This window comes from Varroa destructor, unplaced genomic scaffold (assembly GCF_002443255.2).
Source record: "Varroa destructor unplaced genomic scaffold, Vdes_3.0 BEIS01000004.1, whole genome shotgun sequence".
NCBI classification, from domain to species: Eukaryota; Metazoa; Arthropoda; class Arachnida; order Mesostigmata; family Varroidae; genus Varroa; species Varroa destructor.
In genome coordinates this window covers 39,877,863-39,892,267 of record NW_019211457.1, presented here as the reverse complement: position 1 = coordinate 39,892,267, position 14,405 = coordinate 39,877,863, and the positions used below count along the sequence as shown (strand labels likewise).

At 42.5% G+C, this 14,405-nt stretch overlaps 1 protein-coding gene across 2 annotated transcripts in view; it reads right to left on the bottom strand.

Annotated features, from left to right (window-relative positions):
- Positions 1 to 14,405, bottom strand: part of LOC111249420 (uncharacterized) — a 34,695-nt gene that overhangs the window by 10,005 nt on the left and 10,285 nt on the right. For both annotated transcript variants that reach the window (XM_022803270.2, XM_022803271.2), the window contains exons 3-7: positions 9,111 to 9,367; positions 3,452 to 3,592; positions 3,128 to 3,338; positions 2,694 to 2,889; positions 24 to 191 (exon numbers count right to left, since the gene is read on the bottom strand). In XM_022803270.2, coding sequence (XP_022659005.1) covers positions 24 to 191; positions 2,694 to 2,889; positions 3,128 to 3,338; positions 3,452 to 3,592; positions 9,111 to 9,367 — 973 coding nt within the window. The remainder of the gene's footprint in view (positions 1 to 23; positions 192 to 2,693; positions 2,890 to 3,127; positions 3,339 to 3,451; positions 3,593 to 9,110; positions 9,368 to 14,405) is intronic.

Genomic DNA, 14,405 nt, shown 5'->3' with positions numbered 1-14,405 from the left:
TGTCTTGTACGCCCTATTATTACCGTTCGCCAGTGGTGTAGTGTCCGTCTTCTTGCGGTAGGAGGTAACATGTGAGTCTCCTTTGGCCGGCAGCCTCGTCCGCCTGCAGGAGAATCAGCGGCTTCGTCTGGTTCTCCGAAAGCCACAACGCGTCCAGAGACGTAAGTCGCGTCAGGGATGCCGGCAAAAATCTGCAAGTCATTTTAACCACCGTGCACGCACAACCAAGTTCTTCTCACATTAGAAAGCCGCCTCACAACAGCGCACCTACAATGCCTTTACGCATTCGACTATAGTTCACTAACTCATTAGCTTAATGTAAATGCTTAGAAAACTAACTAACGAATCGTATTTGATATTTAGATGTTAACAGAAGTGATTTTCTACGATAATTAGGTTATCTTTAATTATTCTTCAGCGCCCTACGTGTAGTTGCGACGTAAATATCACACTGTGTAGTGCAGACAATGTATACGGTAAGTCAACAGCTAGTGCAGACCCAGCTGGTCGTTCTCAACGGAATCGAATTGGTGCTCGGCAAACGTTTCGGCAACATTTAGGTTTATGGCCGAGTTGATGTCTAATAGCATCGAGAGGATTGAATGGAAAAATGTCAAACAAACTGATATATTAACATCTTTTACACTAGATTCCCTCGTTCACTAAATGCAATTAGTCCATATGAAGATCTTTGTTGATTGCCCTATTTCTCTCAAACAGTCTTAGCGTTTTTCAAGTCCTACGCAATCCAAATTGTCGTCTTTATCGGATGGAGGTTCAACCCAACTCTAGGCCACAAAACATCTTTCGGAGCAAATCGTTCGTCTTCTCGTTACCTGTGCGAGCTCTGTACAGAAACCTATCATTTGAATATGCATTGCCCCGTGGCGGACGAAATACCAAGGGTCAGCAAGCTTTGTTTCCTTGAGAACTTTGCCCAGTCTACGGGGCAGCTAGGCTTCCAATTTCAGATAAAATAACCTGCATTTAAAATGCTTGGTAATAGTTTGGCTTATCGGACTTGGATAACCGACCGGATCAAGATACACCCTCCAATTTCATATAAAACTTAGCAGACCTCTTCTAGCATTCCCTTTTCTGCACGAGCTTTCACTTTTGTACCCGGCATAAATACTCCAACCTGCTTCGGCAGCCTTTGGCGTCGATAAAAAGAAAAATGAAGTACGTATGGGAAAATGCACTTTTTTTTTTAACCTAGAGCTTTCACCTTTAGGGCCTTGACATAAGGATACGTTCACTGCACTAGAAAGTTTTTTCTTTCCTTCTTTTTTTTTTCCGTTCTAATAATATATATACTGGAAACGGACAATGGTCAGCTAAATGAGAGAGGGAACATTGAAAGCAACATAAATTACTTCTACTTCAACTTTTTTTTTGAAAGTGTTTGACTTTCATATTCCTGTCTGCACTTCCCTTTTGTACTCGATATACTGTTTAGCGCAAAAAGAGCCATATGAAAGAACCCATGAGTAGTATATTATAAATCGCAGCGCTGTTTGGCTCTATCAACAAGACTAACAAAGAGAAAAAAAACGTAACACGAGCAGCACGATTAAAAGCTAAGCTATTGGCATTATCCTAGCAGACATACATACATAAGCGGGCAACAGCGTCCGATGACCACTTCGATGTCGTAATATCAGTAACAGAGTCTAGGGTCACACAAACCATTTCCGGTTAGCGACCAGCTAGCTTCTACCGAGTCACCACAAAAATTAGAACTTAACACGCTACATACTTAAAATTGAACGCGCAATGGATGTACATGTAGCAGCACACAGATAATCACGTTGCTATAGCGGCGGTGCCATTTCCATTAAGTGAATAATGGATGACACCAAAATCGCTGTTAGTAGCAGTGCTACAAAGTGCAAAACCTAAATACCGCATATATACACACATATATATATATATGGTAGCCTCATATGTCGCAACTGTGGTAAAGCTAAATTAAGACTTTTTCCTGATTGAATATCTTGGACATAGTGTGTGTCGTCGGCAGCATATCCAGTCACGCCACGGCGACTTAATGGTCCTCAGAACGGACGTGCCCTCTGGCTTTACGTAACACATTAGATGATGATTTGATATTTAGTTGTATGAATATATAAGTATCCATACAAGAGGTTGCGTTGAGGGTTGAATCCTTCGCAAAAAACGTTTTGTGTAGTAATTAAAGTGACTGTAGAGGAACGACGGGATGACAAAACGCCCTGTTAGTTTATATCCGCTTCGCTAGTACGTTTAAAAGAAAGGAAACCATCTATGTGCATTGTTCCAAATATATATATATATATATATATATATATATATATATATATATATTATTAATTATTATATATATATATATCTATAATAATTACAGTATGTCTATAATATATCGTTGCTGTTGGTAATTAATTAAATGACCGCTGTAAAAGTTTGCAGGCGCTCCTTTGAAAAGGACCGACTTTGTGCCGATGAACACAGAGATTACTATCATACGTACTCGTAGCTGAACGGGACGAGGGTAGTCTCATAGGTTTAATTTTCGTAAATAGGCTCTGTGTGTTTTTGCCACTAGTTGTGTTTTGTCTTCCATAAAATTCGTTTTTATTAAATTGCATAAATTTGCATGCGTAGACCTATTCAACAGTGGATAATCAAATAGTATGTCATAATACTAACCGTACCTCAATCTGTTAGCTGAAAGGCTGAGAACCTTGAGGTTGGTAAGGTGACCCAGCTCTTCTGGCAAATCCACAAGCCGGTTGTCTCGTGCAGAAAGAACTTTGAGCGCTGAACAGGAACCGATCTCCGAAGGAAGCTCATCTAGCCAATTGGAATCCGCCATTAGAAGTGACAGCTGCCGAAGACATCCGATTGTTGCTGCAAAATTGTCCCCATTAGATTATCGCTTACCCAGGTGAGGTCTTCTTTTCATAAACAGGGGATACCTACAATGATTCAAGCTTTGTTGAATATAAAGCTGAAGCTACTGTTAGACGAAGTTGCTAGTCGGAGTGAAAGTAAGTTGAATGACAAATTTACCATAGCTGTCAAGCTAATGTAAAGTAATACGATATCTCGCAGAAGTAACTAGAAATTCTGTTCCTCTATCTTCTACCTGGCAAGTATTCGATGTGGTTTCCATTGACTATTAGCTCTTCGAGTTGTGAGCAAAAACCAAGCGAGTCCGGGAGTCCCATAAGCTGGTTATCATCGGCGCGTAATGTTGTCAAATGGGTCAGCTTCCCTAGGGTGTCTGGTAGCCGTGTCAACCGATTTGACGATATCGTTAAATCCGCCAGCTGTGAAAGGTTCCTGAAGGCCTCGTCCTGAAAGACATCGAAAACTTTTATTAGTAGTGTCGTACGCATGAAGAGAAGTGAAGCGAGATCTGCGATATTACCAAACGTGCGTAGTCATATAATATCGGTAAGTAACAAACCTCTATGCATGATAATCTGTTAGATGAAGCATCGAGGTATCGAAGTGCCTGAAGGTGGCCGATAAATGAAGGCAAATACGACAGACGGTTGTTGTCGCACCAGAGTTCCATCAACGATGCCAGCGATCCGATCACCTCGGGCTGTTGACGGTAATAGCAGCAATGTAGAGTGTTAAGTTTGCGATGCACATGGACAGAAGATACGTGTGAATGACTAACTCAGGTCCTGCTCGGTAAATGAACTGTATATTTATAAGAAATGTTATTACAGAATATCTTGTCTGTTCTCTGTATCGTGTAATAATATATTTGGAATATTATTGAGGAAAATATGTGCATGTACTTCTGCAATGTAGCGACAAACGTTTTTAAAGCCGCTTGAATGTACCAGGCAATGACGAAGAGGAGGAGCAATACGGTTGGTTAGTGGATGTTCTAAGCAATTAAATATCATGTAACTAGACCATTTAATCAATAAAAGGCAAAAAAATTCAATCAATTTTAGCTGGAGCACTTCTGTTACTCTCACAACTAACAAGAAGTCAAAGAAGCGTATTTTAGTTGTGTTCAAGACCTGGCAGTTGCCTATACAGAAGCTCACGCTCTTCCGATCAACGGATAACTTAATGACTTTATAAGACTATCCCCGTGTTCATAGCTAACGATAGCTCGAAAGCGCAAACAGAACAGTAGGGTGCTTCCGGAACTAGGATTTGCCATGGGGTTCCGCCACACACAAAATATATTGAACGTTCCAGTTCCATGTGAATGATTAGTAACTGCAACTAGAACTATCTATTTCTTCCGACTTACCAAGCCTTTTGTTTTTCGATGATTTGTTTACGTTGTATCTAATACGCCGTTACAGCTGTTATAGTAACGGCCTACCCAGTTATTATGCAATTGTCCAAATATCCCCTAATGAACTAGAAATTGTATAGGATACTCTAGCGAACCCGTTCGTCTAAATTGCAACAGGGATTCAACGACCAAGTTGCGAAACACGTGGATGTGCCAGGAGCTGGCCCTTAGGACTTGTATCGATTATCAGGACGCCATGCGGCTTCCATTGGATTAGCAAAAGTCGCGGCCCCGAATTGTTTTTGATATTTAACTGATCAATTATTGTTCTACTTCAGGCCGAATTGTCTCCCGTCCCGGTGTTTTCACGAAATAGAATTGATGTAAGGGTTTTTTTGACGAGACAATTTAGCTGAGGTGGATGGTGCCAAGTCCGTTCGCTCTTTACTGTAGTAGGCGGAACAATGCTACCTGTATGATCATAGCGCTCGATGATATTGTACGCACATAATGATAACACAAAGCGATAACGTGCAGTAAGACAAATCTCTGCTAGTTTTTTCAGGCGAGAGCAGTGTGAAAATACCGAGCGGACGTTCGGAAAGCAACTGATCGTAGACCTGTTAGAAAGATGACACTATATTATATATCAGATTGCGGTCTGAACTAAGAAAGTCATCTGAATTGGTTTGAACTATCTGGTTTTCTCATAAAATTAACTGATCACACGGTTGCTATAATGTTGCCAGTCAGATCTATTGGTTTACGATTGCTGCCTTTGTGTATTCTACAGATATGACGTTTTATTTTAATATTTATATAGCAAACTGTTTAGACTGTTTATTAATCACAAACACTATAGGTTTTCAAGAAAATGAATTAATGTTATTATAGGCTTCTCAAGTAGCTGACATTAAAGCTGCCAAACGCTAACCCTAGCACAAATTTCCACCATAACAAAATAACAGATTCCGTCAACATGGAAAGGAATTAAACTTCACAACATAGTGGTAGTAATTTGGTGGAACAAGAAGGAGTGACAAAACAGATGTTTCTGTTCATTTCAGTCTATTTGACACTTCCCCAGCTCAAACAGGCATTTTTCCTATTGAAGGTATCGACACTTCTTGTATGCTAGTCCGATTAAAATTACCGATTTTTAAAAAATACTATTTTATAATTAAACATAGGAGACACTGTGATAATGTTTAGATACGTAAACCTTTAAAACCAGAGTAACCGTTAGTAGTAAACATAAACCACTCATCAAATGAGCTATAACACTCAACCCGTTTCAAACTAAAAATGTATCTGTCTTTGCAACATGACATTGACCGCCCGCATAAACGGCACGTTGATTAGAGAAGGCTGTAGTAACTCTAATAAAATGTTGCCTCAGTTGTTCAGACTGCTCGTTCAGAGTATTAAGATTTAATATTAACCATTGAGAAGCTCATGGGACTATTTATCGGTTAGCATACACACTAAACTGAGGGTGGACAAAGGCGGAAGTGCAGTCGAAGCGTAACGGTAGGCGTCCGAGCGTCGACGGCGCTGCTGACGATAAGGCCTGATAATGGGAACTCGCCAGAAGCTCTCTCACTCCCGTTTCTTTTCTTCTCTCCCACCGTCTACCTGAATTCCAGCTGGGAAAGGCGTTAGTTCATCCGTTAGTTTGACAACAGGGTTCACTCTGCTGGATACCGCAGCCGACTGCGCCATCTGACCCCAACCAAAATCTAATCAAAACGGCGAGGAGGGGCGTGCGGGCGGTCGGTCAGGCACCAAAGCCAATTCTTTTGCCAGCTGCCATTCGAAGATTGGGCAGGGACACATGAAAGAGACAGCCCCTCTTATTTGCCTGTTGGACCCAGGCTTCGTCTAACTGCTGCTGGCTCATGTCGCCAGTTAAACAACCCATTTCAGCAAAATCGTGTTGCGAGGCTACCACTGAGGCAGCGTTTTTCTAATATCGTTTTAGCAAGACTCCTATACCTCTTTCCCATCACCCCCTCGCGACTTTTCCTGACATACCCTTTCATCGCTACATCGCCTTACTCATAAGCATCCTAGTTGTCAAACCTTCGCGCGGTCGCTTGCACATTTTAATGTCTGCCTTCGGGCCTTAGCAAATGCAGGCGGAGGACTGGCAAATCTCCCTCATTCCCTGGTTTTGAACTGACTAGGAGAAACCAAGATAGCATTGGAGCAACACTGCTGAGCGGCGTCCTTTTTTGCGCGCGACGTTCATGTGGTAGTGGAAAGTAATACGGCGCTCGTACGTAGAACGCAAGTCGTAACTATTTTACCCATATAAGGGATTGCCGAATTGAGCAAGGTGTGCCAACAAACAAATAGGGAAATTCGAATGGAACAAGTTGGTCAGCCTTGCAGACGCAGTCGAAACGCTACACATCATATAACGCAAGAACGGCCTCATTCAGACTTTTCTTTCCATAGCATTTGCTTTTGCGTAGCTTTCTCGTGGATACGCCGAGAATTGTCGAAAGAAATTGATGTCTTAGTCCTTCCTTGGTGGCCCAGCTGACGTCGATAAAATTCTATCGAACATCGACTTAGAGATACAATTAAAATGCACAGAACAGATGTCTAACTTTGATTTCAATGTCGTCTTGTATAGCTAAACTTTTCAACGAAAAATCCTTTACCAAGTAGCAGCCAGAAGGGTGCAACGTATGACACATATTTGCCCGTGGAGCTTATTTTGAAAATATTACCCGAAATATATTTCTCCCGACGATTATGTTTGTCATTTTCACTTCTTATCGTTGATCAATGTCATCGATCAATGACACTAGCATGCTCCTTATTTACAGCTTTATTATGTATGTATATATGCGATGACTATGGACGCTGGTAGTCCTTTATCAGCTTACTGGAATCCCTAACAGGACAGTGAGACGGGTGTTGTACTCTCACCAGCAAGCCGAATGCTGCTTCCATTCCGAAAAACAAAATGAACGATTTGGGTGCAGCATGAATGTGAGCAATACCTTTCGTTAATTGCGCCTCACGAAAACAAAGACAACTCGCTAACCAATACAGATGGTAGAAGGTACGTGCGATTTACGTTAGATTTCAGTGACAGCGAGAAAATAGGCGTCTAAGTGCTATTTAGATAATCATTTGAACGAGTGGGCAAAGCTCATGGTTCGATTTGCCTTACGACAGAGCCGAAGAGGCGGGAGCTCGCTTGACGTGATCTTGAAGTTCATTTACTCAAATTGGGTGTAGACGTGACGAAAACCATGCCCTCACGAGAGTCCAGCTATTACGATCGTCATCATCAGCGCTTAGTACAGAACCGTAGTCAGACAATGTTGTTTTTGATTTGATGTATCGTCCTTTAGACTAACGTTTATAGTTGAGCTTGAGAAAAAGCTTATTCAATATGCGAATTTAATATAATTGCCATAGCGGAATAGTGCAGACAAATGCAGACCTGGTCATGATTATAACCTGCGATTTGCTTATATCATTCCAGTGTCAGATTCATTCGAACAAAAAACACTTCCTGACCATGTTAAAAATGACATGTTCGAGACGGCGCGGTTTCGTCACGCTTACCTGAATAGGACGTTCGATTCGTTTCTACTTGCCAGGATCTGTATTGTATCTGCCACAACTACTTTATATAACCAAACTAAAACACTTACGGGATGTGCATGGTACATTGCGACGATAAAAATCTGTGATCAGTAAATCTCGTTATAGGATACATTATATAGAAGCTGCAATTTGGCTATATTCGGGTTTGCTAATTACTTCTAGATAGCTTTGGCCGCAGAGACGACACGTATAGTAGATATTGCGTAAAATGAACGATGTAACAAGACTTCGTAATTTCGTCATTGTAAAAAAGTTAATGGTAACGGCGATTCAAATCATTTCCTTCACACCTTAGAAGCATATTCGAGTAGTTATTTTCTCTCCCATGCCCCTCGGGGTGTATCTAAACAATTGAAACTACTTAAAATCAAGCCCCCTTGAAAATTATTTGAAGAAAAGATCGAGATATTCCAATCTGTAGGAGCTTTTTATTTTACAGAACTGTAATCGCAGATGGACAATTTAGAAGTTCAACAACGTTCACTTGCTTTCATAGTCAGTCATTTATAGACAATCACAATGGTTACAAAATTCTCACGTGGTGGTCTCTCATGAGAACTCCTTCCGTCAACTGAATAGCGGCTTGGCAAATTTAGTTCAGGAATATTACAAACAAATTGTTTCCACACTCTTGGAAATAACGGAGTCACAGAAAACTACGTTTAGCAAAACCGATATATAGTAAAGCTCTATCAATTACAAGGATCTGCGTCTCACGGCTACAATCGTTTCTTAGCTTCAAAATGGCTCTGTTTAAGATACTAGAAAGCAATAAATCATTTAAAAAATCAGCGAAATATGTATAATAGGGATGATGATGAGGGAACTACGCTACTGTCTCGTTAGTCAAACGCCCATAGACTAACACCGTCGACTGTGAAGAAATAATTGAGAGAGAAGCTTACATAATGTACGTGTCACGGCTTTATCAATCAGGGTGATATGACGAACACAAAAAAACGCTGTGGACCAAGTCGAAGACATCCGGGTCGTTCATGCTATCTACAACGTATGATAAATCTCCGGTAATCACTGTTGATACAGAACGAAACCGGCATTCAAATTTAGCACTAAGGCGCTAGATAGAGCTTCAGATACTGCAAAATACTTGTCGTTTCAGACGCTCAAATAACTATACACTTACTAAATATTAACCTTGGGTGTATTTTCTTTTGAACATGATTTTTTTTTACCACTAAACATGTTACAGACGTCGAGATTGGCTTACCATGTCGACGAAATCATTCTGACCGACGTCTAGACGGACGAGTTGCGTAAGACGTGCCATGGACTTTGGCAGCGTCTTAAGATGATTCTCCCGTAATTCTAGGATTCGCAACTTGGCTAGCCATCCGAGATTTGCTGGGAGAAACTCGAGCAGGGTGTCATTCAAATAGAGCTCCTCAAGATTGACGAGCTGTGTAAAGCTTTCCGGCAGCTTTGAGATTGGGTTTACTGATGCATCAACCGAGGTCAGAAGCTTGCCTGTAGATGTATAGCAAATAAAACGCAACACGACTACAGTGACTCGGGGTTACAAAACAGAGAATCATAGAAGTCTGTGACGCTATAAATTGACGACTTTACAACCATATGTATGTTCTCAAAGCGAAAAACACACACACATACACATATTCAGTAGCAGTATAAACTTCATTTAGGCTTGACTGAAATTTTTCAAGCGCGATTTAGGCGATTATAACATACGGAGGGTGAAAATGCCTCGACCGTTCTAAATGACGTTCATTGCGGGAACCCGCAGGTACGAAAAATTGAAACTTCTAGTTGCTTTTGGGAATTCATATGAAACGACTCTTGAAGGATCGGTAAAATATACGCTTTGGCAGCGTGTAAGACACTGACAAATCTTCCAGTGTTGTTGTCATTAGCATAGGCTTCTATAGAGCAATTCTGTGGCAAGATAAAAGAAAACCCGAACAGATATTAACAAAACAAATAATCATTACTACCTTACTGGACTTTGTCTGAATATATATATTCTCAGCTACTCAGAATTCGTTTCTGATATAACCTAGATCACAAAAATCAATACCTATGAGCCCCTTTTTTGTTTTTAAATAATTATCCCAAAATGGAGAAAAACGTCTAACATAGAACGTGTTGAAGCCTGAACCAAAAAGATTTTAAGGTTGTCTGTTGCAATTTCCGGTTGACGGGGATGATGCGGAATAGTTGTGTTAACTTTGAACGTTTTCGAAACTACGTAAAAGACAGTCTAAAAGTTTCCGTTTCGCATTTCGGTTGTATGCATTTAAATATATAAATCCTACATCTTGTTTAGCGCGTGTCAACACAGTTGCACGCACCATAATAGAAAAATCTCTCATTTTTAGCAGAAACAACTTCAGCTGACCAACTTTATAGAGGCGTTTCATCATTTGCAAATCCACGCTTAACATTGATGAGGTTCTATTCACACGGTTAATGTGAACAGCATGCCTTGTTCGGATTAGCAGCTGCAGGCTAGTTGGCCTCGTACTAGCGAAGTACGAGTGAAGCAACCGATGTCCAAACCAATAGCGGGACAGAAACAGCTTCTTTATATCCAAATAATATATGCCACGTACCTAGCTATTTGATAGAGTAAAATCAATTTACTTATGAATTTGAGATGCTGCTGCATGTCAGATGAATTTGTTAACAAGTCAAACGCTCTTCTCTGTTCATATGAGCCAATCTCGCTATCGTAAATGGATAACATGTGATGGAGTTATTCCGATTTGTTGATAAGTTATGTTACTTTCGCTGACGTCTCTGACTGATCGGCCAGGAGTCAGCTTAACCGGCTGTCCGTACGCTCCTCTTCCTGCACTGGCTGAATGAAATCCCGGAACATAGATCACTTGTGGCCGGCTTGGTGGCCCCTGGCTGACAATCATCGTGCGTGCACGTACCTGCAGCTGCCATAATGTTGTGCATTGAGACAGACACTTCTTGTGGCACTAACAGTAACAACTGCCTGAAACGGCCGAGGGTATCGGCAAAACCTGAGCCACAAGCAGCGTTACTTGTCTAACACCTTTTACGCATTTTTAATGTGTCACATCTATGTAGAGTGTACTGACTCTTGTTAGACTCACTGCCGCTACGACTGCTAACCAGCCACCTGCATCACTCCCTGATGTCGGACATATGCCGTACAATCTGACCGACTTTGCGCGATAATATTTAGATAGTCCCCTAGCCAACGCGCTACAGACTTTAGGCGTATGGAATCTAGGCTAAAGAAAGCCTCGCTTTGCCATGTAAGTCCTCCTTCTCCCCTTCAGATTCTAGATCCTGTCTTCTGCCAGCAGGTACATTGAGGCTCTTGGAAAGCTCCTCCAGCTTCACTGAAGCGAAGGCAGCAACGTCGACGAGAGCCTGCGTCCCAAAACATCGTGGCGGTGAAGACTGACTAACAATATGAATTGTGAGAAACAGCAGAGCAGAGGCAGGTTCGTCCTGCTGCAGTCATCCAAAAAGGACGTTAAGCGGTACTTGGCCCTCCTCAAGACGACGAGTATCTCGCTAGCAATTTATGACCTTACTGTCTCTCCCACTCCAGTTATGCCCACCTTCCACAGCGGTGATAGAGGCGATATCGTCCAGGAGACCTTCTTGTAGTTCTTAAATCCTGACGGCCTGCGGAATGATCCTATTCAGACGAACAAGTTAAATGAGAAAAAAAAACGAAAGAATGTGGAATAAAGAAAAGAGAACAGGTAAGGTTCAAAGAGTAAAGGGAATGATGTGGAAGTAATGTAGAAAGAAAAAAAAGGAACAGACTTCTTTCATCTTAGTACGTAACAGTGTGGTTACTGTCAGTTCCATTCAAGCATTAGCCTTTACCGGTTCGGTTGCACGGCGGTTTCGCTCCATCGCCTTAACATCAGTCGACCCGGTATCGTGTTCGAATTCTTCTTTCGTCGCTGCCATCATATGGCAGCCATACACCAACGAAAGGGGTTGTCCACCACGGTCTTGCACGACGCTTTACCCCCTGTTCCCCTTGTTTGTTTTCCGCTGCCGAGCAAAGAACAGAAACTCTGACTGTTAGCAATGCAGTCGGCGGATTAAAATTAAGTTTGCGATGGCGACGACGGTTCGGCGGTAGCATCAACGGGAGCAGCATTGGCGTCCTGTGTTCACTGCTGCTACCGGGAGTTACCTGGCAGACTGGACAAACGGGCGTTAAGCCGATAGCTTCCTGCTTTGCTTTTACCCCGTGCCGCGGCACAAATCATGTAGAGTGCATGCCGTTTTGAAAAACTTGGTATTGCCGCTGCAAACCTACGCCGTGTGTCCAGCGCTTCGCACCGGCAGCTCCCTAGCCTAATGGTCCAAAGTCCGAGACTACCCCTAACTGGTTTTCTCTCCTACTGTTCCCGTTCGCCAACACCTGCAACAATCCACCTGAGTTCTTGCCCGCCCGCCGGCTCCAGAAGCAGCAAAAAAAAACCCAGACCTCTGCTTTGCGACCAACGTTTCAAAGAACAGTAACAAAAGCAAGAGTAGAGGCGAACGAACCTGACAAGTTCAACCGGTTCCGGCTCCTCTATACGACAATGTTAGTGTCAGTTGTCAAAACTAATGCTAGGGATGGCTACGGCTACACCCCAAGAGATGGCGGTCGGAATTTTTGATCGTGCGCCTCTGAGGAAATTTTGTTAAGGTTGTTTGACTTTTCGCCTGTTTGGTCCATTCTGCTCCAACCCGAGTTCCCATTTCTTCTATTTTCGTTACCAGCTAACTCAGCCACACCACTCAACCTTCTTGAGTAGACCAGTCGACCGGTCAGCGGTTACCGCCAAATCACAAATATAGGGAATTTTGAGACGTTCACAACTTAAACCGTCAAAGAGGCCGATTGTCTATAATATTTGTACACGCACATACAAGCATTCGATAGGCAGCGGGTGCCTATCGCCTACCTAGCGGCAACGTTCGCTAAAGGTTCACGAATCTCGCAAGGAAAGTGAAGCTCGAGTGAAACCACACGGATGGACCAACAGCCGATTAACGTTAGCTAAATGTGTCAATTTGATGCGTCCCCTTGTGTCAATTAGCAATACCGGACCCCCGGCCTACCAGCGCTATACATTATATATATATATCTATGCATTTTTTTAAAATTATATTTAATTCACTTCGCTCGTAGTTGAAGTCTTCATACATACAGGTAAGCAATACAATTATACACTATTAGAGAAGGTGTATCAAACTATTTAAAACAGTTTCCATCATTTGGGTTACAAAAGTCTGGTTGAGTTCAAAAAACCAATTTGAGATATTTGCTACATATCCTAGAGATTGCACAGAGGGCCAACGAGCAATGATATCTATTTTAGATGGATCTAGTAGATCTACATGTATCTTCAGGCTCGCAAAAATCTGGTTTCCTGGAGAGTCTATGACGGCACACACACACGGCAAAGCGTGTAGCGACACGTCTGTTTAGCCGATTCGTTCCTATGTACTTGTTGATACTCATAATTTCCACGGCGAAGCAATCTTCATCATTTTCGCGAATTTCTGCTCTCAGTTCCTGAAGTTCGTTTTGAAGGCTCCCGTTGCTGGAAGCTCCAAGCGATGGTGTAGGTCCTCGAACAGCAGTGGTGACTTAGGCCAGCAGGTGCGTGAGACGGTTACGTGTAGTCTTAATGCTTTTTTAAAAAGCAGGCCCTGGCGCGGTTTAATTTTTCGAGGGTCTCCACGGATAGATCTTCACAAACGAGTGTCTGCCATACGTTATGATCGATGCTACCTTAAGATCGCACGAGCTGAGAACGGTGCCGAAGGACAAGCGACGAGGCGATATGATTACTCATGTGTCTAACACCGTTTTCCTGCATCTTTTGGTAGTGTGCGCAGTGAAACTTTTGCCGCTCGTGGAGAAACGTAAATTTAAGTACGGAAGCATATTTGTATACACAAGAAGTGATCTAACTTCTAGTAGCCGCTAGTAGTAAAAGCTAGTAGCCGCCGTTCTGCATCCCTCTTAAAATTTCATCACCTCCGTCTCGGTCAGGTTTACGGTTAGTTCCAAATATGTAAATGCCGTATGAAACTGGGCTTATGAGCCAGGCCGGTTCGGTGTGTAAAGAGCGCGAGTTCGGCCAGTTTGTCATCGATGGTTATTCTATCCTTCTATAAAGTCATAGGGAAAGGTTGAGCAGATTAATAGCGAGACACACCTCGGCCGGCGTGAGCATACCTTTGTCCCCGAGCGCCTACTTAACGGCTATCTCAAAGTCGTCGAACATCACATATGACGGACTGCGCAACGTGGCTACTGCTCCCTTCACGTCGGCCAACAGGATCCTGCACGCCGTCTCTGTGAAGCGTGCTTCCGAAACGTATGTTGCTCCGTTAGGACATGCCGTACGCTTCCTGAGTCCTGTTCAAACGATGAGCCAGCAAGTCGGAGAAGAACTTAGAACAAACACTTTTCTCCCTTATTTGCCGCCATATGACGGCGCAGTTGGATAGCCCTTTCCTTTTGGAATCATTAACAGGGTAA